This window comes from Uloborus diversus, chromosome 4 (assembly GCF_026930045.1).
Source record: "Uloborus diversus isolate 005 chromosome 4, Udiv.v.3.1, whole genome shotgun sequence".
Taxonomy (NCBI): Eukaryota; Metazoa; Arthropoda; class Arachnida; order Araneae; family Uloboridae; genus Uloborus; species Uloborus diversus.
In genome coordinates, this window is record NC_072734.1 from 160,745,129 (window position 1) to 160,772,664 (window position 27,536).

At 33.1% G+C, this 27,536-nt stretch overlaps 1 protein-coding gene across 1 annotated transcript; it reads left to right on the forward strand.

The window, feature by feature from the left end:
* Positions 1 to 27,536, forward strand: LOC129221321 (lysophospholipid acyltransferase 7-like; the record flags this gene model as incomplete). Its single annotated transcript, XM_054855787.1, has 7 exons — positions 1 to 212; positions 6,517 to 6,643; positions 8,914 to 9,064; positions 10,278 to 10,429; positions 10,515 to 10,723; positions 13,807 to 13,989; positions 27,215 to 27,536. Coding segments are annotated over exons 1-7 (1,356 nt in total), but the record flags the coding sequence as incomplete, so codon positions are not given.

Consider the following 27,536-nt stretch of genomic DNA (forward strand, 5'->3'; position numbering starts at 1 on the left):
ATGATTCTGGAGGATTTTATTTACTTGTTTTTGCTGTTATTCAGCACTGTTTGTGGTTTCTTCCTTCGAAACATAGAGGATAGTGCAAAGAGGAAATATGCTTGTACATTGTTAGGTTTTGCAATACTTCTTCCAGTATCTGGATATCATATTTTTCACTTATTATTACTAACTATTGTAAATGCTGGAATAGTTTTAAAGATTAATAAAAGGTAATTTCTTTACTTTATTTCACTTTAAAAAAAATGCAGTAAACTCAAAAAAAAAAAAAAAAAAAGAAGGGTAAGGGAAAAGGGGGCACATGTGAACATTTCATTTCTTAATTTCCCAGAAAATATTTTCAATTTCTCACAGAAAAAGAGTCCCCATGATTGAATAGTCTTTTCTTGTGCCAAAAAATTTTTTCAGATTTAAAAAAGAAATTATTTCGATACAAATACAAAAGTGACGACCAGCAACAGACTCTGGGCCCAGCTATGCTGGTCCTAGTCAATTTACAATCCCCAGTGAAGATCAATGGCCCTCTTAAAACTATCTACTCCCTTGCCCATTACCACCTCTTCCGGTAAGCTGTTCCAAGGTTCCACTATCCTGCTAAAATAATTTTTCCTAATATCCATTTTAGCTTGAGATTTAAATAGTTTAAAACACAATGACCCCTTGTCCTGTTTTCAGTGCTAAACTTTAGCCCCGCAATTTATGGAATTTTTAAAAAATGTCCTCTGGTTCACATGTGCCCCTATAGGGGGCAGATGTGAACAAGCTTGGGGTACATGTGAGCACGATTGAAAAATGCAGGACGATCATTGTATTTCAACAAAAAACTCGTTATAATGAAGCATATATGTATATACTAATTGCATTCAAGAGTTTATAACCTATACTGTGTCAATTTGAATTATACAGTAGCTGTCATCCTGTTTTTTCCAAACTATAGAACTCTGCTCAAAGTCGAATTTTAAAGTTTCATAGCATGTTCTAATCAAGGGCTCTACAAGAAAAAAACTTATAAGACTAAACAATACAAAGAATATTTTATTATGAAAAGTATATTCTTGTTATCTAGTGCGTTTAAGCTTCATACAGAATATGATGATAAATTTAAAATTTTTTCTAAAATTCAGTTTTTAGTTAAAGGAAAATATTTTGTCTTTATTTTCCTTACAAATAATATATACCACTAAATTGTTAGCCAACTATTTAGAATTACTGAATTAAATAATAATAATAGTAATAAAATAATTAGTAATTATGTAATAATAATTAACAATAAATTTAGAAACTTATTCAGCAAAATAATAATTATAAATCTCTTCATCTATTTTAACACTTATCATACGCCTACACTAATATTTATACTTGCGGAAAGGTAGTGGCCCAGCTACACTTTCTGCCGCCCTTTTTGATGGGAAATATAGTTGACACATTAAACAGTCGAAATTATTACAGTAAGATTTTAATATTGAGGTAATAAGCAAGTTAATATAAAGATTGCTTGTAGAAAAGATGTTTGGAACTCCCTTCATTTTTTTCTCCAAAATTAAGCTTGTTTTTTGGTGACGTTATGGGGTCGGGACTTCTCATGGAAGTTTTCCTAAACTTAAGTGTTAAAAAAGCAATTTTAGACTATCTTTGGATAGTGAAGATATTGGGGAAGGTTCGGGGGCGCTGTCTGGAAAGCTTTTCAACAAAATTGAAAAACATGTAAATGTAAGCTGCATCTTGTGGTGTGCAAAGCCTGGATTTTCCTCCCGAAATATTTTCAAACTTGAAATCAATTTTAGTCTATCTTTGAAGACGTTAAAGAGAATAGAGAACGTTCAGGAGCTCTCTGTAAATTTTTCGATGCCAAAGTTTCAAAAACGCAATTTTTCCAAATGTTGGAAGTCAGGTGTTTTTTACGTCTTTCCTTAAAACTTTTTGAAAATGACGTCCTAAAAACGCGACTTCAGCAGTTGTTTCGACGGACAACGTTACGAGAGAGTTCGGAGATTTGTTTCCCACCCGTAATCTTTTTTAAAACTTTTGCTCATTTTAAGCTCTTCTCCACTGAGAAAAAAAGGATTTGTGGTCTTCCCTCAGAAATTTCTAAAAACGAAATTTGGAGCCAACTGTGATGACATTTGTAATTTCGTGCACATCTGGGTTCCCTACCTTAGAATTTTTCTTAAGTTTAAGTTTCAAATACCCAACTTTAAGCTATTTTTGGAGACATTGAATGAGATGGGGATTTTAAAGTTTGAAGTTGATGTCCTAAATATACACTTTAGACTTTCTTTAATCATTATACAGAAAGGATCAGGGATTGACCGCATACAGGAATTTGTTGATATTGAAATTATAAAAACTCAATAATCAGGATTAGGCTAAAAGATGAGATGTGAAGGGATGGGCTGGACGTTATCCCTTGGAAATATATCGAGATCAAATTTGGATGATTCTCTTTTTCACTAATAGAGGTCGAAACGTGAGAGATTTTGCCCAAAAATCATTTTACTAATTAAAAACCTTTCCATAAAATGAATGACTAAATGTAAAACTCATTGTATAAAGGAATTAGTTAATATAATGCAGTAGTAAAAGCAATTATTATTCAAGTTATGTTTTTTTTTTTTTAAGGAACATAAAATTCATTCTGTCTTAGTGAAAATTTTATAGTCAATGATCAATCAAAGCAGTTGTTTAAACAGATAATGCTATCCTGAAAATGAGCAAGAAATTGCCCACCATTTGAGACCTCTCTCCTTTTACTCTTGTTTTCACTTTCCTTTATTTTTTATTTATTTATTTATTTTAATACGGTGGTTTCCTCAGAACTTCCTTAAAATCAAATGGTAGCTTCATAGTTTAACGAAAGGTTATGAAATTTGTTTGCTCCGTAATAGTTAAAATTAACAGCAAAAAAAAAACATGGTTCCTTGACTTTACACTACCACCTCTCTCAGTTTAAAGGTTCAGATGAAGGAAGAGAAAAGACAAATGTTTCGTATTAGAGTAATTGTATTTCCATAGTCGTACTAAAACCTTACAATTCAAAGTCTTTTTTTTTCTTTTTTGCTCCCAGTAGTAGATCAAAAGCATGATTTCCTTATTGGAAAAAAAGCGTAAAATTTTTTCGCATCAAAAGTGTGAAATTGCCGCCCCCCAAAAAGTGCTGCCCGGGGCGGACTGCTCCCTCCACCCCTCCCTAGCTACGCCAGTGCGGAGAGGATATGAGAGCTGTTCACAAGTGCCCTGGCATCTACCTTTCAACTAATTTTCAAAAATAAAGAATTTTTATTTTAATTACAAAATTTAAGTACTTACATAAATGTACGTAAATGTTCATAAAACGATTTGCAATAATTAAATTCAGCTTATCTGTTAGTTTAAAATATGTTTTTACACGAAGAAGATAGTGATAAAAGTACATCAGCCATCTGCTAAAATAAAGAACAGGAACATAAACTGGCTCCTTGCTCTGATAGTTTGGTAAAAAGTAGGGCTGGCACTGTTATTACTTGAGAATTTTTTAAAGATTTTTTTTCTTGATGTTATCCTAGTAAAACATACCATGTTCACATGAGCCCCATGCTCACACTTGCCTACTTTTCCCCTACCTATTGTTTACTTCAGAAAATTATTTAAACTTTTCATGTTCTTAATTTGAGGCAATAAAGTCATTTTGTTGAACTTTTGAATGATATTGTTTTGAAGATAATTGAAATGTCCTTATCAAATTATTTAGGTTGTTTATTTTAAAACTGTATATAAGTAACTTTTAAAATGTTCTAGTAATTTTATAAATTAAATTTAACAAGACATAATAGAAGTATTTCATTATAAAAATATTGATAATGGTATTTGTCTTGTTTTTTGTTTTTACTTTAGAAATATTGCTCTTTCTTTTTTTTTCTTTTCCTTCCTCCTTTAGGTGAAAAAAGTATTTAAATTACTGGTATTATAAATATTTTTTACTGGAGGATTCTTTGGTGCATTAAATTATTGCTGGCTGTGTCAATCAAGTCGCTTGCACACATAATTTTTGTTTGTTTGCAACTGAAATTCTAATTGCCTTTGGCATTGTTGTTAATATTTTTGCACTATAATAATGGTTATGGGATGTTTTCTCCTTCTTTATGCAAAATTGCTTTATGCTAAAATTATGCAAATGTTGCTCCTTTTTTATGCTAATCTAAGAAGGTTCTTCTGCCTTGATATAGGAGTTTAGTAAGACCTCATTTGGAGTATGCTGTTCAGTTTTGGTCTCCTTATCTAAGGAAAGATATTTCTGTATTGCAAAGGATTCAAAGAAGTGTTACTAGACTTGTAAGATTTAGAATATGATAACAGACTTAATAGGCTTAACATACAAACCTGGAGCAAAGGAGAGTCAGAGGGGACATGATTCAGTTGTTTAAATTTATCACAATGAAAGATGTTAACGGGTTAAATTTTTGCATGGAAAGCAGGATGAGCTGTCGTTTTAAGCTATTCAAATCTCTGGCTAACCTGGAAATTAGGAAAAATTACTTCTTTAGTAAGGTCGTGGGCACTTGGAACTGCTTACCCGAAGAGGCGGTAATGAGCAAAGGGGGTGGATAGCTTTAAGAGGGTGATCAATCTTCATTGGGTACTTATAAACTGACTAAGACCAGCCTAGCTGGGCCCAGAACCTGTTGCTGGTCACCATATTTGCATTTGTATTATTTGCATATTTCTTTCACCCTTGTATCACCATCACCCAAAGTGGATGTGTTTAAATTATTTGAATTTAAAAAATAAGAGCTGTTAATTGGGAGTTAAATTTTTCAAAGAAATACCACAAGCTATTGTTTTAAGCAATTAAATCCCAGAATCTTAAAATCACAAAGAGAGCTACTGCTTTAACAATGTTGTAACATTGTAAGCATTTGGAAGTAATCTGTATTCTCGAAATGGTTTGTCTACTTTAAGAGGTCGTTTGGTTTTGTGTCTGAAACTGACAGTTAATAAATTGACTCCCAACATATGTATCATTATGACTAAAGTCTACTGTTCTCTAGTCATTTCTTTAATATTTGTATGAAAAGAAATAACTTGGTTGATAAATATCAAATAAGTTTCATGTACAAATAAAAGGGGGGCAAAGGAAGCACTCTTACAACAGATTTTTTTTTCAGCGTGCGACGCAGAGTAAAAGACCAAAAAAAAAATTGCAAGGTAAAACATTGTTTAATTAATCGTAACATTTAATATAAATTACCACTAAAGAATGCCTGAAAATAAAATGTGAAATCTAAAAGCTAAGAGTAAAAAATTGACCAAAAAGCTGCAAAATAAAATGGTAAACTGAGGCGCAGGTAGTTATTGGAGCACATGCTTTTGACCTCTCTGCCGTCAAAGACTTCTGCATAGATTAAGGCGCCTTTTTTGTGTTCATTTTTTTGTTAGTTTCATACTGAACTATTTTTCAATGTTTTTTTTACTCAGACTAGTACAGAAATAGTCTGCAGACCTCCTCAAAAATATCAGCGTCACAGTGCCACACTGTTTCTGCTACTGAGGGAAACACTACAAGTTATTTACATGTTCAAAATTTATATGCATGCTAGGGAGTCAGCCCCCACATGCCAACACCTGTATTGGCTGTGCTCAAAAACGGAGCCCACAACATGGGTATCAACTCTGCCGATACATTCGGGAAACTCCCAAGTTTTGATACCTTCTCCGGAACCCCCCGATGAAGTAAATATCTCCCGAATTTTCTGCAAAAAACAAAAATCCCTTAAGAAGGGATTTTTCAGGAATTAGAAATTAAAAAAATCTCTACAGTAAAACTATTGTTATCTCAAAAATGAAACCTTTTTGTACCCGAGTATGAAAATCTCATTTTCGATATTCTCATTATTTCATTTATTTTCTTTTTGAATTTACATTTGTTGTACCATGTGGTAAAGCGTAACTGATTTTTTTCCTGTGTTTCCTTTGCAGGGAATGTTCAATATCACCAGTTAGAGGGAACAAACGTGTACTTCTTTTAAAATATTGTTTAAGCTTAATAGCTGTAATTGTTTCAACTTCAAAGAGGCGCCAAATTTCGGGTCCTACACAGGCATAAATTAAGGAGTCCCTTCTAATATTTTAAAAAATCCCTCTTACACTCAAAATTTTTCTGTATTTATATTTTTGTGATTAATTTTGTGATGTTTTCATTTTATTTATTTTTTACTTTGTTTATGTTTTTTTAACCTCCTGGTTTTGAAAGATAGATCCCTGTTTCTTTGCTTAGATTCCTAAAATCAAAATTATAAAATTGTTTCATTACATTTGTATTTAGTATCAGTTACTTTTGAAGCATTCAAAAATGAATACATTTTTTTTGCTCTACGGAGAACAAAACATTTAAACTTGAGCGAAATTTTAAAATGCACTCAAACTTACTTATTTGGAATCTTGACTTAGTTTCTATTTTTGTGCTAAATGATTTATCATTTAAATATTAATGTGTAATTATTATTGTTCCTTTTATTTTAAACATTATATTTTTATTTGTAGGTATTGTCATGTTGTTAGTTTTGTGTTTTGTTTCTCATATATATTGTTTACAAGAACTTCCGAGTATTTTGGCTTACCTTCTCCTCCCGAAATCACGAATACTGCATTAATGATAATGGTTTTAAAAGTAAGTTCTTTTGATTGATTATTAAACTTTATTACAGTGAAACTTCTCTGGAGCGACCACTCTTGGTTCCCAGAAAAAGTGGTCGTTATTGAAGGTTGGTCGCTCTTAGAGGTCATTTTCGAACATGCAAATACAGCACCAATAGCTGTTTTTTCTTCTTTCTGCAGTGTATTAATCAAGAACATTATGATAAGAATGTATTTGAATAAAGAAATCTTTTTTTATTCTTTTTTTTATATGAAACATACTTTTACATTAATTTCCTTTCTGATCTTCCTTTCTTGTGTAAGTCGATAACTTCTACACGTTTCTCGAAAGTGAGATAACTCGCTTTCTCAGAATTTTGACTGCGATGTATGGTGATGAAATGCAGAATGCAACTTCACTTCAATTCTTAAATGCACTTCAAGAACTGATTACTAGCTCAAATCTTGAGCTATTTAAATGTGCTAAAAATAGATTTTGTCCACTGTAATGGACTAGGAATACTCCGTTCTACCCCCCACCCCCCCTCCTGTAAGCAACCAAGAAATTCCAAGAAACAACCTTTTAAAGAAGTTTCTATTTCAAAGAAATCTAAAAAAGTTCTTCTGCCCTTATATTGAAGTTTGGTAAGACCTCATTAAGAGTATACTGTTCAGCTTTGGTCTCCTTATCTTAAGAACAACATTAATGTAGACTATGATTCCAGGCTTTGAATGCTAAAAATGTAGTCTTGAGCAAAGAAGAGACAGAGGGGACATGGTTCAGTTGTTTAAATTTATTAAAATGAAAGATATTATGGGGCTAAACTTTAGAGCTGAAAACAGGACAAGAGGTCATTGTTTTAAACTATTTAAATCTCAGGCTAACATGGATATTAGGAAAAATTATTATTATAGCAGGGTAGTGGAACCTTGGAAATCTTACCGGAAGAGGTGGTAAAGAGCAGGGGAGTAGGTAGTTTTAAGAGGACCCTTGATCTTCACTGGGGATTGTAAATTGACTAGGACCAGCCTAGCTGGGCCCAGAGCCTGTTGCTGGTCGTCACTTTTGTATTTGTATAAGTTCTATTCTTATCAACCGCCCTCAATGACAGGCACCCGCTTGACTTTGCCTCGAGATGTGCATGTGCCACTTTAGTTTTACAAGGGTCCAAAAAACAACGCCCTCCTTTTTGTGAAGTTTTTAAGGTTCCAAACAGAGAGGGCAAGAAAAGAACACGTTTGGACCCACAGGAGAATAAATTTTAATCCCTTATTCTGGTTTCGTTCCACCTTTGTTAACATGAGAAAACTAACCTGTGTACAAACTAAATGTTCTATTGCTTTTCTTTTGTTGCCACTTTCTTTTTGAGTTTTCTCTAACAAAAATTCCTATGTTTGTTAATGCTGAGGTTCACAATTTTCTGGTCGTTATGAGAGGTTTCAATGGACTTTCCCAGGGGTATTTTAGTTTTAGTCATATACGAGGAAAAATCGGTGCCACAGAAAAGTGGTCGTTAATGGAGGTGGTCGCTATATATAGGTGGTCACTCATAGAAGTTTCACTGTATAAGTGTTCACATGGGTAATTTTTCGGTGACTGCTTTTAGTGAATTTGCTGTTATGTGCATTAGCCTGAGCTATGTAAAAATTTCTTTAACTGATTTATCATTTACCTAATATTGCAATATAGTAGTAATGTATTTTTATTGCTATGCAGTAATTAATAAATTGAGCAATGAATCATTCACATTTAGAATACAGAATCTATTTCTTGATTATTATTAAAAAAAACTTTTTGCCCAACTCTTCTATTCAATCAATATCTTTACTATTTAACATACCAAATAATTCAGTGTTATGCCGAAGCAAGCTTTGAAGTATACAGTATGATTTGAAATGTTAATGGATCCTAATTCATGTTAGAAAACAGTTGAAAAAAGTTATGTTTTTTTTTTCATATGGAATAATACCTTTACATAATTTAACTGTTCTTTATTTAAATATTTATTACGAAGTTTTGCGTTGTAAGCCTTCTAAAGAAAACATCAAGTGTGAACATTGATAAAGAAATGTGAAAATAAAATCAAGCAATTTTTTATCATTTGTTTGTTTTTCTTTCTAATGGTTCTGTGTTGGACACCTTAGCCTTTTGCACACATAGTGCAGTCCCGTGTTGGGAAAAATAAGGCTATGATTGAAAAAATGCATGCAAAAAGTTTTTAAAATTTTCATTTTTATAAATATGTATTTTTAAATAATATGTAACATTACTCAACAATTAACAAAACATTTTCTCAAGCTTAGATGGTGGGCTTAGCATATGAAGTGAATCTCCATCATTTGAAGTCAATTTCTTCAGACAAGGCTGATTCTATAAAAGAAATTTACACAAGGATCAAGCCCAATTTTTTGGATATAATTCAGTACTCGTTTTGTTATGCCGGTATTTTAGTAGGTATGCATGTTTTTTAGAAGTTTTTCTTGATAAATGTCTTAAGTAAAAGATTAATTTTCATGTGTCATTTATAAAACAAGATGTTTTGTAAGGAACAAATTAAAAGTCTCTTTAAAAATGCGGCCCTAGCAAGTGTATAGAGTAAACAGTCCCTTTTTGTAGGCTAGTTTTAGATATTGTTTAAAGAAATAAAATAACATTTCAGAACTTTGATAGAAAATTGATTTTTTTTTCTTTCTGTTTTGTGTATTGAAGTTCAAGGTGACTTCAGCTATATCAAATTTTATCATAAAGAAATCCCAATATTTTTATTAATTTATTTTTTCTCTTAACTTTTTGTTTAATCAGATTGAGCCCCCCCCCCCCCTCCTGTATTTTGCTAGAACCACTTTTTGCATGATGGAACAAGTTTGACATTGCATAAAATAAATACAGCTTCTAAAGTAAAGACCAGCCTAATATATCTCAGGTCTGCTAGAAAAGTATCAGACTTTTTTTTTTTGTGTGTGTGAAAATCTAATGGACATGAATCAAGCACACTTGCATGAGCCAACTTTGTGCAAACTCACACATTTTTCTGTCTACAGCATCAGTTGGGTTAAACAACATTTGACTGAGGTAGTATGCAGTACTCTTATCATTTTAATTTCAAAGAAATTTACAGAACAATGGGAGTAGCACTACTTCATCCAGTTTTGCTAGAAACTGGACAACAGCCAAGTGGAAACAGTGGAAGATGCAGCTAGCTTTCAGTGACGATTTTCCAGCACTATTCTCGCACTTAATTCAAATCTTTTTGATGAAAAACCAGACTCCTCTACCTTAATAGTCTTTTATTCTTCTGATATGACCCCATGCGACTTCTTGCTGTTCCACAAGCTTAAGAGGAGATTGAAAGGAACAATGATTGAGATAAGAGGAGATTATGGCTGCAAGAACAGCCCTGCTAAACTCTGTTCCAAAAAAAAACCTTCTTGGAATGTTTCCAACAATTTGAGCACCACTGGGAGAATTGTGTAGGGTGCCAAGGAGACTACTTTGAGTGTGCTTAGGTTTCAAATGTATGTGTGCTCCAGGTTTGACTTTTTTTTCCTTTGACCGCAGGCTGGATATTTTTCTAACAGCCCTTTTATATTAACATTTGATGAGTGAATTTGGAAGTTGATTTGTAACAACATACTTTTCAAAGTTAAATCACAGTTTTTATTTCTAGGTCCATATTATAAATATCGTACATATGATGATTTATTTGAAAAACCATATAGCACCTGTGTTCCACACCAGATGTTTTTAAAGAAAAGACTCATCGTTATACCCTTCTACATATGTTTATACCTTCTTTCTGACTATTTCTTTCCTCTCTCTGTAAGTATTCTATGATGATAGCAAAATCTCAATAAATCCTGCTAGATATTTTTTTGTAATGTAAAACAAATTTCTTTATATTTAGCTCGCTGCATCTGAAGAAATTTGGGAATTTTCTTTCTTGTCTAGAATATTTTACATGTGGCCATGGTTCTTCAGCTTTCGTATGAGAATTTATGTAGCATTTGTTCTGGGAGAATGCATATGTATGAATTTAGGTTTGGGAGCCTATCCAGAAAAAACTTCACCTGCTCCTGGTGCTGGCCCGACAGACTTCCATGAGTTGCAAAATATGTAAGAAAGTTTTCATTATATATGTATATCAGAAATATTATTTTATTGTATGTGTGGTAGCCTGCACATTGTTTAGAGTTTTTTTTTTTTTTTAATTCAGAAATGCAATATGCCTCTATAAAAGTGAAAACGCTTCATTCATTTGAATGATTACATTTTAAGTAAATATTTACTTAAGAAAGGCAGTTTCTACATTCAGCATTCATTTAGCAAGATAAAGTCCCTTAATACAAACTCATATTCAAGGCAAATGATATATTTGGCCAAGATGTGCCCAATGTCATTAATAGGTTGTCACTTTCTGAGCAGCTGTGTGTCCATTTGTAACACAGCGACTTATCTTGCATGACATTTAAAATTTTTGTATTTGAAATGTAAAGAAAGAAAAACCTTTCAACAAACTTTACTTATAGTTGGACCTCTATATCCAAGTAGTAAATTGCCAGGAAAAAATTCAATATGTAGAAATTTCAATATATACAGTATACTATCGATTTCTTGAAAACCTTGACATGAGGAAAAATTATTTTCCCCTTGATTTTGCGTAATGTTATTTTCCCATTTGTTTGTCAAAGTGTTTTTAATAAAAACCTTCTTGTTTTGAATATTTTTCGAAGTCAAATGTAATTTTTCTGGAAAAAACTGCAGTTTTTCCAGTTTTAAAGCAACTCGAGAAATGTTTCCAAAGATTTCTCAGACCCTTCATAATTTAACTCAGGGGTTAGGAAGGATTCAGGGAAGCTTATCTACTGTCACTTACGTTCTAGAGCCGGGGATGTCAGAAAATTTAGGTCCTGAGAAGCTCAAAAAAACCTACCTAAAACTTTTTGCCCCCTTCTCATGCCATTTCCTTGGACCTTTTGACTCTATTTCCACCTCCATAAAAAGAGGAGATGAACGGGAAACCTTTTAGAGACACAGGGAATGGTGCAATCTTTTGTCCAACTTCTTTTGTTCTGAGGCGCTTGAAACTCATTTGAAACCGTTCTGCAACTTTGGTAATCCAAATCTTTGATACGTTTAGTCGTGGTAAATCACTTCATTTTGCTATTTCACTAGAGCATTCTTTTTTCTCTATTATTTTTAGCTCATTTTAAAAGTTAAATTTTTTGTTATTGTATTAAGACTTTTTTTTCAACTTTCATTACATGTTTCTTCTAATTTTTAACTATCCTTACTAACTTTTAGAATATCATTTTATTATGAATATGACCTTTTTATCTCGAAAACTCAATATCTCGAATTTTTTTTACCGTCCCTTGGACTTCGTGATATCGAAAGTATACTGCATATGTTATCTTAGTTTATCATTAATTGCTCCTAAAACATTAAAGTGAAAGCTAATTTTTGTGCATGAAATTTAATTTCTAATTTATGTGAGAATCTGATTAAATGAAAGTTAATAGTTAAGAAATGAATGTGAAACATTTACTGAGCACTACATGGTTTTGAAGAAACCTACTATATTGCAGTTTCATGGTTTTGAGTGGAAGTTTTTTGTAAGTTTCAATACTCTCATTTTATGACTACCGAATTCTTATAATAACACACACTATGCTTGCGAAAGTACTAAATTTACCAGAAATGACATATTTGCACCTAAAGTGAAAGCTAATTTTTGTGCATGAAATTTAATTTTTAATTTATGTGAGAATCTGATTAAATGAAAGTTAATAGTTAAGAAATGAATGTGAAACATTTACTGAGCACTACATGGTTTTGAAGAAACCTACTATATTGCAGTTTCGTGGTTTTGAGTGGAAGTTTTTTGTAAGTTTCAATACTCTCATTTTATGACTACCGAATTCTTATAATAACACACACTCTGCTTGCGAAAGTACTAAATTTACCAGAAATGACATATTTGCACCTTCAAATACCTTCATTCCTTGGCAATTCAACTTTATAGGCAACATTAAGGGATTTTCGTTTTGACAATGTAATTAAGAAAAAAATAATTTATAAAATACCAAGGTTCGCCGATATATTTCAGTCGATATATGTTGTGATATATATCACAATATATATCCGATATTTATTTTGAAAATATCATGATATTTTGATGTTTTTGATATTTATCTTTTCAATTACCATATTTTCAATCTAAATATAAAATTAATAATAGTATCATTGTTTATTTATTATTAAAAATAACCAAAAAGTTATGTACTATATTTTTATGATGTATTAATACATGATTAATGTAGGTAACAAAGTAATATAATATTCCCTTTTTATTTTATGTTCATAAAATTATCAGTGATGAAACAGTTTTAATTCATATAAAAAGTGCTTAATTAAATATTGAACATTGGTCAGAAAAAAAGAAAACGTCTTATGACTCTGCACCGACTACTGCATATTTTTTTATTTCTGAATCATATAACGGGGTAAAAGCAGCTAACAGAAGAAAAATGAGTAAAACAGCTAATGCTAAATTAACACCACTGAAATTGATAAATATTAAATGAAACGCTTGATATAAATAATAAAAGAAACCTTAATTTTAAGTCTACATATTGTAATAACAATATAAGAAAATAAAGAGTGATTTGAGGATGTATTTACTATTTTGAAGACTTTAGTTTGTTTCGGTTGAAAATATCGGATGTATATCAAAATATCCGATATACAACAATATATTGGATATTTTCAATATTTTCGAAAATATCATATTTTCGAACCCTGTAAAACATATTTAATTTGAATAATTTTCACTGAAGCTAAGGAGAATAGAAATGGTATTCAACAGAAAAAAGGGAAACTGATTTTACTGTATTATTGGTTGCAAACCAAGGTTTAATATAAAACTTGAGGGAATTTACGAACTTCAGAACTTAACAACGACTCATCTGCACACCCTTCAATATCAGCTTCTTTGAGTTTCGAAGCAAACTTTATTGAACTTCATTTTCCACCGTATCCTTCATTTTTCATGAGACAAGCTGTCTAAAGTAGAAAAGAAATCTCTGAATGTTTCGAGTTTTTTTTTTTTTTTCGATATATAAATATTTTTTCAATGTATAGAAACAATTTTTCTATGTAATGGACATGGGAATCATAGAACTATGTTCTTTTTTCAGAGATAAAAATGTTTCTGACTACAAATATGTTGCATACAATTTTGAAACTATTCGATGCATGAATGAATTTGCCAGTGAATTTCGTCCAACTATGAGGGAGGGTATAAGGTACTGGAACATGACTGTGCAGTACTGGTTGGCTATTTACATCTATCGCAAAACAGCAGCATCTAAACCTGTGAAGTAAGTTTTAGTACACTTATCAATTAATTAATTGTTTTCAATAATTAATACAGTATGTATGTACTGTACTTTAAATAAATGTCATTGCTTGTTGAATATCTCGGTCTAAGAGTAAATTGTCTGACTAGCTGTGCCGATGGGCTTCGCGGGGGGGGGGGGGGGGGTTCAAGGGGTCCGCCCCCCCCAATATTTGAGGATCGGACCCCCCAATATTTGAAAATCGGACCCCCTCGATAAATTTCAAGATGAAATTCATTATTTTGGGGAAATTATTTTTGCTTTGAAGACTTTAAACAGTTGCATAATACAAAATTTACCATGTTTAATTCATATCAAATAAAACCAAATGAACATCGAAAAAAAAAGAACTAAAAAAAACAAAATAGGTGATGTGTATAGTGAACGGAAAGTCGGAAAGTGAACTCCAATGACAAACCTGCTCTCTGCGCACACTAGCTTCAGTGGAGGATGCTAGAAAGGGGACACCTTCTCCCGAGTGCAATGTCAACCATCCATAGTTGTGTTGCCGGCCTCTGCAGCTTGAAAGTCATTCCAGCATATTTGTTGCTATTTAGGGGGAAACAACAGGACAACTTTGAGATACTGAAACTAGATGGACAATTCCTCCCCCCCCCCACCCTTTTTTTACGACTCTCGTGCTAATAAGTCAACAGAAGTCTTAGACCATAAGACAGAAGTCAGACGGGGATCCGAGTTTCTGCCCCTTTCTTTCTTATCTCGTTTCTTGGCGCTTCCAGGTTTCTGTTTCGAGTTTTGCAGTGTTTGTTTCTCCGATTCAATTCAGTTTATAGCGATCCCTATGTTATCCAAACAAAATGAGACACCAGACTTCTTTGGCGGTTTTTTGCAGCTGGCAACAACACCTTGGCCAAAGGATGCACAAAAATTTAGAAGACTACTTAGCTGGTCAAAAGTTAAGTTTGGGGTAGAAAGGGAAAGGAGACGTGTCATGTGTTTGACATTATTCAACGCCTGGCTTCAAAGTACCTTACCGAAGCTCGGTTTCTCAAATGTGTTTGCGGCATCTCAAATTTGACCAAAAAAGCGTAACATTACAGAAAAAAAAGAGGAGGAGTCTAAAAATTAGTGTGGAATTTCAAAAGTAAATCGTAAGCCAGCATAACAATGGATACTGTGATGTCACTTCCGATAGACCAACGAAAAAGAAGCGCAAGATGACCAGAAAAAAAAGAGACATAAATAAAAGGAGCTTCCCTTTTGGGAAATGTTCCGACAAAAATAAAGATAATTTCATGTGGTCTTTTGGTCTCCTTGAGAGTAGGTGACCTGACAGTGGTGGCGCTAGGAAGTCCCCGACAGGGTGGCAAACTTGCCCGACAGGGGGGCATAGACAAATTTTAGTTTGCAAGATTCCCCCCCCCCCCCCCCCCAGAGCCTGATCATCCTGACACTAGACATGGGGCACATTTCTATTTCAGGAAATTCATTTTGTGCCGCCCCTCCCTCCCCCATTCCAGCTTTTTTTTTATATGTTGAAACAATAAAATATTTCGATACTTGCGTTTTTACACAACCGTACTAAATTTGGTGGTACCTCATATCACTGTAATATATACATTTAAAAAGTAGAAGAGATTTAGTAGTTTACGATAAGTATGTAAATGTGGTTAAACTTTGCCCGTTGCAGTAAACCGTAAATACCAAAATGATCTATCATATAACTTTGAATAGTAAGTACAGACTAAATTTGGAGTGGTTTTCTGATTTGCAAAGAGATCACACTTTTAAGGCGAATTTTTATAAACAAATAGATTTTTTCCTTGTTTTGGCATTTGCAAAACTATCAATGATATCATTGTACTCTAGATTCTGAGTGAAATCATCATTTATTTTTAATTAACATGATAAATTAAGGGGATTTTAGGCCCCCCTGAAATCTAAGAGGAGGGGCCTGTGCCCCACATGCACCAGCGGTAATCAGGCTCTGCCCCCTCTAATTCAAATGACAAAGAATTTAATCATTCTTTGCGTCTAAGAACACGAATTCCCTATAAAAATTAAAAGCAAAAAATAAAAATTTTAAAATAGATAAAATGAAATATGTAGGGAAAAAAATTAAATTTAAAATGAAAAACATGAAACTAGGCTTTTAAGCAGGGTCATCGCGAGATCAATAAACTAAAACTGTCTGAGAATTAGAATTTGACGAAAAATATGAATATGATGTAAAAACATTATAAATGTGTGTTCAACAGAGTTTTATGCACGGAAAGAAACTTAACAACAGGAATTTAGTTGTGCGTGTAGAAATGAGGGGGGTCCGAGGGTTCTCCCCCGGGAAATTTTCGAAATTGTAGCTCTGAAAACGCAATTTTAGATGATCTTCGGTAATTTCATGGAGAGAAGGGTTTGGGTGCTCACCCCCAAAGAATTTTAAGAAATTGAAGTCCAATAAACGAAATTTTCGTCGATCTGTAATGGTATTTTATAGGGAGTGAGAGTCGAGGTGCACCCCCGAAAAAGTTTTAAAATTGATGCATCGAAAACGCAATTGTAGGTCATGTTTGGTAACGTTAGGGTGATGGGGTTAGTGATCGATTAAGATACTGACGGTTCCTCTCCCCCCCCCCCCCCGTCTTCCGTAATCAAACCTTATAAACACACAAATTTTACGGAGGGAAACTCCAGGGCTCAAGGTTATAGCGGTGCTCATCCACTAGCTCAAAATATTTATTGGGGAGCAGAGAAATCACATCTTAAGTAAACAAAAGAAGAGTAACTAATATTAAGTTAAAAAATTCAGAAGAAACTTGAGTCCGATGCCTAGCTTTATATTTAGATGAACCTCGCGAATCAGAACAGGTATAAAATTAAATTTATTTATATTTTCTTTCATTATATTATTTTTCCGGGATAACTTGGGAAAGCATGGAAAAGGGAAAACGATTACAACTACTAAGTTTTGCTAGCGCAAAAGCAGAATCAAGAGAAAAAATTGAAAATCTTTTGAAGAGCCTAGTTTGCTAAAACTCATTACAAGTATTTTATTTGATAACAAATAGAAATTGGAAACGGGTAAAAATTTTGCGCTAAAAAAATTAGAAAAGGTGCAAATTTTTACGATTTTTAATTAATTTGTATGGTAATAAAAGTTCTACATCGATTAGGCCTAGCTGGTGGTGGATGGAGCCGGCGGGCAACCGGGGTAATCAGATGAATAATCATGATAGTTTCATAGGGGACGCAAACATATTTCATTCCTAGATTTTTAAAAATATCATCGTACAAATCACAGCTATTTGGAGGAAAATGTGTGGGCCGCCGAAGCGTGTTTGAAATAGAAAATAAAAGTTAAAATGTAGTGAGCGAGAATTATTGAAATGAATAGTCACACCAGCAGTTCTAAGCAGGACTGCGGAGTCGGAAGAAAAATGACCGACTCCGCAGGGAATTTTAGAGCCTTCGACTCTGATTCCACCCAAACTGGCAGAGTTACAGATTTTAAGGGAAAATGATCGACTCCGACTGTTGAATTTTTAAACCTTTGACTCCTGACTCCGACTTCTTTGCCTCAAAATCAGTCCGACTTCAACTGCTCACCGTTGGTTCTAAGTTTTTGAATGTACTAAACGAAAGTAATGTGTGTGTGTGTGTGTTTTGTGTAATCCAAAAAAAAAAAAAAAACGAAACTTGATAATATGATCTGCACTATGCTAAACTCGGTACAAACGAAGGTGAAAAATCGCGAATCTCGTTTTTCAAATTCAATGGTTTGCCGTAGTATTCAGAAAGGGCTATTACTACTGTACACTCCCCATTATCCGCGGAATTAGGGGCCCAGATACCGCGGATAACGAAAGTCGCGGATAATGCGAAAAAGGTTTAAAACCAGAGGTAAAGAAGACAGAAATTATCTTTTGCTTGAGAATGATTGCATTGTAAATAAAACGTGAAACGTTTAAAAGAGATGCGGCATTAAAAAATATTTGTATTTCAAGCTCTACAGAACTAGAATAAATTAAAATTTAAATCATGAGTAGAAACTTTCCGTCAACCTAAAACATTCAACAGCCCAGAAGTGAAAGCAGTGACCACAACAAAAAAGACCACCCCCATCAGAGAATTCCCAGAAGACCTGCAGGCGTTTTCCTAACCTTTCTCAATCGGAACAGATGATAAGGATAATGTCATACGCTCCTTCGGGGATAAACTACGGGTCTTCAGTAAACACATGTGTTTTACCGAAATCAGCTGAACGCTTTCCCTTGAGGCACGTGTCAAAGAGAAGTTGATGAAAATGCATAACGACTTTCACGTTTTTTGAGAAGGAGCACTTGTCATGGGAAAGGGAAAAAAAAATCTGGGACGAATTGATTTCAGATCCGTGTTTTTGAAGAACAAAAATTTTCTCCACAAGGATTAAGTTAACTATTTTTTTTTCTTTTTCTGAGACTTTCGCGGATAATCCGCTCGTGGATAATCGAGAGTTTACTGTACTTCAAATAATAAGATTTACACTTATTTACTGTTATTTATAAAAATCAAAACATTGAAAATAACTAAAGCGTCTGGTGGACAAAAATATTGTTTCGGCTCTCCTGAAAAGAGCCAATTTTCACATTCGGTAGTTCAGCATAGTGCCGACGATATTACGCCATAAACAAACCTATTAAGTATCAAAGTAATTAACATTAATTGCACAAGTTTCTCTTTTGTAAGGTTTTTCTTTTTTTTAAATTAACTATATACCTAACTTTTTTATTTTTCAAATTTTTTGAAGCATTCATAATTCGAAAATGCATAACTATTAGTTTCAAACTTTTTATTGAACATGCCAGTTGAAATCTGTCATACTTTCAAATTTCAAGTTTTAATTCACTTTCCAGACTAAGGGGGGGGATGCAAATTCAAAGTCTTACCTCAAAACCTATCTACATGGACCATTTTTGCAGATCTACGGAGTCGGAGGGAAAATGGCCGACTCAAACTCAGGGCTGGATTTAACGGGGCCCTAAGCTATTTTAGGTATGGGACCCCTTTTGTAGTTTTAACAACGTTTCTCTCGGTGGTGTAAGAGAGAGAGAGGCTTTTTTTTTAATTTTTTTTTCTCCTTTACTATGTCTGTCTCTTTCATCTGATACATACAGCAATACTTTAATTTTTGTTGATCGTGTTTTAATGTGTTTTTCCTGATGTCCTGTGTTAGATTGACCTTAAGAGGGGAAATGTTATCAAGAAAGTGACACATGACTCCCCTTTAAGTGGAGTACAAAATATTCCCAATTGTAGGGGGCCCGGGGATTTCTTCCCCGGAGGAAATTTTGAAAAATAAATATAAAATTCTGCATTTTGAAGCCTTATAAGATGTAGTTGGAACTACAAAAATATCAGGACAGAAATAGGCAAACAAAACTTTTTTTAAGTTATAAACTCTTTCAAAAATTAAGATAATACACAGTAAAAATTGTTTTTGATTCGAAAAACCAATGACAGCAGTCGACAGAGAGATACAGCGCGGGAAACGAAAAGACAACTCATTGCTTCTTGCTCACATTGGCTTTCGATACAATTAGTTTTTAATCACCCCTTCAACTCACCGACAAACAATTCAACTCCGACTCCTTTACCTTAAAATCAGTTCGACTCCAACTCTCACTCCGACCCCGCTATCACTGGCAGTGTTACAGGCATTGAGGGAAAATGACTCCGACTCTTGGAATTTTTAACCTACAAATGCCGACTCAGACTCTTTGTCTCCAAAATCTGTCAGACTCTGACTGCGCAGCACTGCTTTTTTACACTATTTTAGTACTTGGAAAAAAAAAGCGTAATAAAAAAAATAGAATATAGCTTGAAAAAAAAAAAAAAAACTTAAACAAGATTGAGTCTTTTATCAGTCTGTAAGATGGTTTGATCGATCTCGAAGGAGCAATGTTGACTTTTGAATTGGACTTGGTCCGATCAAATGATTACAGCGGTCTGGGCTAAGCGCAGCTTTTACTTTAAAGTTAGAAACATGAGTTTCGACTACATGATAACATCTGAAGAAAATAAATTTGGAAGCAAAATGTATGTTTTCAATTGCTTTAACACATGATTTATTTATTTCTTTAATTTTGCCTTTTCCAAAAGGTTCGCCCCTCCCCCAGACATTTTTCTCAAAAAGAACCCAAACCCGATGTTACCAACCCGACGCCCGATGCCACCAACCCGACGTTTAATAATCCAATGATTGTTTAGTGTGTTGATTCGCCAAGCCCAATGTTTAGTAAATCATTCTCATTTCTTCTTCATTCCCAACAAAACTATTATGCAGTCTACAAACAAGATCAATATAAGTTTTTGAGAAAAATGTATTTAAAATGTTAAACATCTATTTGCTTTTATTATATTAGTCCAAAGAATTTTTTTCCTGCATTTAGCATTTGCCGACAAGACATCATTTCACTAAAAAATTAAAACATTAAATCTACTTTAGTACACTTCCTTGTATGAGGTAAAAGGATAGTTTACTCATCGATATGTTTTGTTGCAGAATAATCCAACAATAATCAGAAAAGTTGTAAATAACTATAGTAATAACTTACTTGTAAATAACTATAGTAATAACTTACTTGTAACTTCTGAGTGAAAATAAAGTACTTTAAAACGCACCAATGAGTGCGTCTGCGTCTGCACACTTGACATGCTGATGAAGAGCTGTTTAGCGAATGTAATAGAAAAGCAAAAATCTCCGAAGCATGTTTTTTCTCCCATGACACCCCCCCCCCTCTCCTCTCGTCTCGGCTATTGTCATTCGGTACGTATTTATCTCGTAACCCGATGACGACGCCTTAGGTCTGACTGGTAATCACCACTACATTCTGCAGGGACGGGGAGGGTACTCTTTTAGTCTAAGTGGACACCCTGAGGTCAAAACCAGCTCATCGACACTCTGCATCGACAAACAGAAATGTGAAGGATCAAAACACACCATTTCCCCCGAAGCAATAGCTATATTTTGTCACCATCTGGACGACGTTATACGGACTCGGGCTAACCTTGCCTCAAAGGGGATTTATTTTTTGTTTCCTTTATATATATGTATGTATGTATGTATATATATATATATATAAAAGATACTTCTACTTTTTTCTACTAATTTTTTTTTCGAGTTCATATATGAGAAAATTTTTATCATTTACGATAAACGCCAAAGCAAACAGATTCCCCGACGAAATACTAAATTTTCCCCGACGGGGGGGCAAGACGTTTCCGACAGGGGGGCAATTGCCCCCCCTGCCCCTCCCTTGGAGCCACGTCTGTGACCTGAAGAGCGCTTCTATTTTGGTAAAAAGACCTTTTTTTACATATTCGAATGTGTATATATATACAGTCTGAGTAAAAACTTTAAGTCCAGTGCACTTTTTTGAGAAATTGGACACACCTTAATCTTAGGATCAAAAAGTCATATGGGTGATAATTATTAACCCTAAATACATGTAAAAAAACAAAAAAAAATTAATTGTAAGTGTTTCATTATCAGAAAATATTACTGATCAATATTTGAACCTGAGTAAAATCTTTAAGGCCAACATAGAAAAAGGCATATGAGGACAAAAATTCAAATATTTATAAGCTTGTGGTGGGAGTCATTCCTTCAAATTACTTCAAATATTCTTGTTTTCATGAATAAAACTAGTTTTTGACAAAATTCGGGGTGTATTTTTTACCATTCATCTTCGATGGTAGATTTCAGTTCCATTAATGAAGTAAAATGTCTCTCCTTTGCATAAACTCTTCTTGCTAAGTCACCCAATAAGTTCTCTATTATGTTAAGATCTGGAGACTTAGTTGGTCATTTCAAAGTTTCCACATTGTTTACTTGGAGCCTATTTGTGGCACTGTTACTCGTATGGATAGATGCATTGTTTTGCTGATATTTTCAATTTTCCACAGCAAAAAATTCAGCATTTGGTAAAAGATGACTTGGGAAGAAATTTTGATATGTTTATGAGTTCATCTTACATGAAACAAACGCAACTGAGCACACACCATTGTAAGCAAAATACTCTCAAGTTCTGACAGAGCCTCCATCTAATTGGCGCTTGTAAGATATTTCTTTTTCTTTCCGTAAATCATGCCAATAGTACTTCCGTCCGTTTGGTCCATCCAAACTTCACTTCTTTTCCTTAGAAAAATTTATTTGTATTCATTGGTTATCCCAGGTCATGATTTCCTAGCTAAAGTTGAAACGCTCTATATTGTGCATTTTCAAAAAATGAGGTTTTAGCAATTTTGCAGCATTAATAAAATTTCCACACCTTCTAATTGTGTTATATATCGTTTTTGACAAACATTTAAACCTATCGTCTGAATAAGTTTCCTGGTTGAGTACTTTTCAGATAATGTAATAATTTCGAAACTCTTCTTCCATGACAAGAGGACAAAGCTTTAAGTTTTCCCGGGTTTTCTTTTTACCCTAATTGTGTTTAAATCAAACAAAAATGTTGACTTCAGCTTCGATCTTCCTATTTTTTCGCAATAGTACGCATACTTATCCTTGTTGAAGAAAAAGCTTCAATCTGCCCTCTTTCTTGAACAGTTAACTTTTTACCTTACGATATCGTCACAAGTAGGACAAAAACTTTGAAGAAATTAATCACAAAACTGCAAGTTGAAGGGTTTCCACAATCTTGTTAACTGAGGTGACATTTATTACAGTATAAGTACTTGCAGTTTTTTAAAAATGCTAGTGGCCTTAAAGTTTTTACTCAAGCTGAAATGCTAACTTTGAATAAACCATTGCTTTTCTGGTTATTGCATGCTTTACAAATCCTGTCTGTTGCGTTATTTCTTACCAATGGACATTAATAATTAATAATACAATAATATTAAAATCCTTTTAATTTCATTTTTCTTTCTTCAAAGAAAATTATACTGGCCTTAAAGTTTTTACTCAGACTGCATATATATATATATACATGAATTTTTTTAATGCAACTTGAAAATGACAGAGTCAGAATGGTCCCCCCCCCCCCAATAGATTTCAGCTGACGACGCCAATGGCTGTGCGGAGGGAATATTGCATAGACATTACCATTATTTTTGGAAATGCAGTATGTCTCTCTCTTATTATCACTCTTTTTTTTCCGAAAGCGATTCAGATAATCGGCAATTTGAATAGTTGGAGTTCTACTGTACTTGAAAAGTATGTACTCACAATATGAGTTAATGTTTTGTAGCTAAGTTAAGTTTTAGTTTTATCTATAAATAACTGAATTAAAAAAAAAAAAAAAACTAGGGGGGCTCTTCCCCCTGCTCGCTAACGCTCAGCAACCCCGAAGATTACTTCGCAATCTTATTTGATTCGCAAAGATTTAAAACATCAGTTAGAAAGAAACAGATTAAAAACGCATTATGAGCTCCCTTTAGATCAAAAAGCACCCCTTCCCCAGGTTTAAAAATAATTTGTACCAACTTGCAGAGCCGTAAGGGCTAAGGGGCTCCTGAGCATTGCAAAACTGCAGTTTTGTATATTCATGGTCTTAGTAATATATTATGCTCTTTAGTTCGGGGCTTGAATTGAGTTGAGCCCGAGATTTTCCCGTTAAAATCGAAACCTTTAAAGTTTGTGAATAAGGGAAAGAGGAAACATGCAAATCAAAAAGACGTAACTATGGCAATGCCAAATAAAACATCAATAATTTAAATGGAGATGAGGATTATTCAAACTTTAATTTTAACGTCTGGTAACTTTTTTCCTTTGGAGATAGAAGCTCAGTTTTTCGACCTTAGGTCGAGTTAGATCTGGAGTACAAAAAAGCTGCTCTATTCAGTGGTATCAAAAAGAAAACTAGGACAATTCCTTTTCTTTTTACTGATAGATTTAATGAAGAAAGTAGTACCTAAATTTTAGCTAAGCCTGAAAAAGTTTGAGCTAAAAATGCAAATAACTCCCGCCGTATTTAAGTTAGAGCATTTAAGCAAATTGTGTAGAACACGCAAATTGTGTTCTACACAATTCTGCACAATTGTGTAGCAATTGTGTAGAATTGTGTGTAGTAATTCTACCCTTGATATATAATTTTAATTTGTGCAAGTAATTTTTCACCCCTTTAATGGAATCATTGGCAATTTACACGAAATTTGAACTTAAAAAATTAATTACAAAAAAACTAATTCAAATTTTAAAAAATAAAACCCCAGGTGCATACCCCTGGGGCTCGAATTAGCTTTGTACAAAATTTCAAGGCTGTAGTTGCTAGGGGTCTCCTGGACGCACGTCCGCCACAGTCTTCCTTCCAGAATTTCTTTGAAACCTTACTTTTATCTACTGTAAAGAGATACTAAGCATTTTTCATAATGCAAAATAACTTTTCTGGGTCAGAAAGGACAATTTAAGTATTCCTGTAGTTTTCAATTATTCCAAGAAAAAGACTTCACAGATGAAGAAAAGTGCGACTCAAGTCATGTAGAGAATGTTTTATCATTATCTAGCTTTCAATCATAAATTTGAGTGTTGAAACATGCATATTTTTCTTAATGGGAAAGTTTGGTTTGAAATGACTTTAGCGCACTTTTCTTCGTTTGTGGTGTCTTTTTCTTGGAATAATTGAAAACTACAGGAATACACTTAAATTGTCCTTTCTGACCCAGAAAAGTTATTTTGTCATTTTGAGTGCATTATGAACAAGTGCTTAGTATTTTTTAAAAAATTCTGTTATTTCAAAGTTTGTTGTTTTCAAACAAAATTTTTTATGTTCAGAGAAGCCTTGATTTAAGATTTTCATTATGATTGGTATTAACATTACTGTTGCAAGGCAACAAAATTTGTAACAATGGATTTTTTATTTAAACATTTAATGGAGAAATTAAATGAATTTTCTATCCGACCAAAATAATTTTGTTTTAGAATTTCAATTTTGCAGTGTTAAATTGTACCTTATGATTAAGCAAATACTTTAGTGAAATCCCAAAGACTAAGTGGTCTCAGGGGTCTGTCCAGGATTTTTCACAGGGTCCGTTTTTTGTGAAAAATTAAATAATTTTGTGAAAAATGAATAAATTTTGTGAAAAATAATTAATTTCGCAAAAAAAAAAAAAAAAAAGAATTTTTTTTTTGTTAAAACGAAATTTTATAATTTAGAGATGGCACAAACTGCATCAATTAAACTTAAAGTTGAGTGTTTTCCTCTTCTATGTCGAGAATATCATTCTGGAGTGTTTTTCTGATATTTGGCGGGGGGGGGGGGGGGGCATCGCTCTCTCAAGTATCAATATTTATCTACCATTCTACATTTTGTTAAATTATACTACAAGTATTTCTGTCCAGTATTTAAAATAATTGTAACAAAAAAAAAATAATAATAAATAAAATTCAGAATAGGGTTTAGCATTTAACTTTGTGACCCAAGACACTCTTAAAAAGCACAGAATTTCGTTTAAAATGTATAAATTCCGTGATTTTAACAAAAATAAAAAGTTATTTTAATTGTTTACCTCTTAACAAAGCGTAATAAACATCAAAAAGTCGAAAAATCGGATTCCGATAGCGGATGCAAAGAGATCGTAATTCTCAAAGTGAAGGCATCAAAAGTATAAAAACGACTTGTAAAAGAAATATTTTTGATAAAACTATTTTAAAATTGCATTTTAGAGTCCTATAATAAACATTTCATTAACATCTGTGGACACAGTTGAAGCAAAAAAAAAAAAAAAAAATTAAATAAACCAGCTATTCAGCATTTTAATTTTTGACTCATAACAGAAAATGGAATTTTGCTTTAAGAACTTGAAATGAGAGTTCTAACAGAAATAAAGAGACTTTTCATTTATTTGCATCCTAATAAAGCGAAGTTAGCTCGAAAAAAGAACAAAATATGACTCTCATATCAGATTTAAAGGATTGCATTTTTCAAAATGTAGACATCTAAAGAAAAAAAACGGTAATTAAAAGAGTTTATTTAAAGTTAATCATCCTTGTTAGCATCGAAAAATCAAAACCCATATAATTTTCTCCCAAAATAACAATTAAACATCGCACCACACTGTAAAAACGCAAATATTGACAAGCTAGTAAAATGAGAATATTTTCTAATCAAGTCATTATAAAGGTTCAACGCCAGATGCTAAGTGGTGAAGTTGGTAACCCTATCTGAAGCGATCATATTTTTTCCCCACCCTTACTATCCTTTTGCAGTTCTAAGTTCATTTCGCAGATATATATTATTATTGTTTATTAAATCATGAAAGGGGAGAAAAGTGCTTACAAATGCCTTTTCAGAAAAGTTTAAAACAACACCGCTGCTAATTAGCTGTGATAAAACAAACAAACAACCATTATATTTATTTGGCAGTAGCAATTATTTATCACTTGCAGGAGCATCGCAAGAGTGCCGATTTTTTTCTTTCAAAATTAGCCGATTTTGTATAAGCTGATCCCTCTAATTCGACTTCAAAAAACTTTCCAAAAATTATCGGTTTATACACAGAAATATGCATTGTTCAGATTTGCTCTTTCAATTAACAATTTTTGAAAGATCCAATCTTGTTTATCAGAATTTTGTGAAGGGTCCGTTTTGTTTGATCGGGATTTTGTGAAGGGTCCGTTTTGTTTGTTCGGAATTTTGTGATAGGTCCGTTTTGTTTGTTCGGGATTTTGTGAAAGGTCCGTTTTGGTTGATCGGATTTTTGTGAAGGGTCCGTTAACGGACCCAAATATCCTCTGGCCAGACCCTGGGTCTAGTTGCTGAGATATAAGCAAAACCAGGCCTCAGATTTCTTCGTGACAATCAGGCCAAGTATAATAAAAGTGCTTAAATTTTTTTTTAATTTGAACTGGCATTTTTTTTTTTTTTTTTTTGGATACATGTTTTATTACTATCTTTAAAAATATTTGCCATAATCAACTCTTATATTTTTAAATATGATTAAAGAGCATTGGCAAGATTTAAATTTAAGAGTTCAGTTATGTGATATTGATAAATTAATTTGCGTTCATTAGGATTGGTTTTGAGATTGTTTTACTTCAGAAACTATTTGTGGTATATGTTTATTGGAAATTTTTAATGCAACATAGTCTTTTAATTTAGTTTTTTTAGTTATTGGTAATATTCTCAATATTTTCACATTGTGAAATAGAAAGTTGTGTAACAATCGTTTCTCAAAAAGTAATTAGAAAAAGGTAATATACCTTTTTTAAAGTTAAAATTTTTTTCTTGTCTTGTTTCTTAAATGTTAATTTTTAAATCTTTTGTTCTAGAATGGTTGTCACAATGTTTGTTAGTGCAATATGGCACGGAGTACGAGCTGGATACTACTTATCCTTGTTGGGCACACCACTGCTGCTCATTGCTGAAATTGAAGTCGAAAAGGCTTTTAGGAAGAATCTCTCCGGAAATAAGCTGAAAATATATGATACAATATGGTATTTTGTGAAAATGCAATGCATTTCATATATGGGAGTCGCTTTTGTTATTCTTGATTTTAAAGTTATACTTAATTATTGGAATTCAATATACTATTTTGGTCACTTTTTTACTTTATTCATGTTTTCTGTTGCCTTTTTAAAAAATACATTTGTA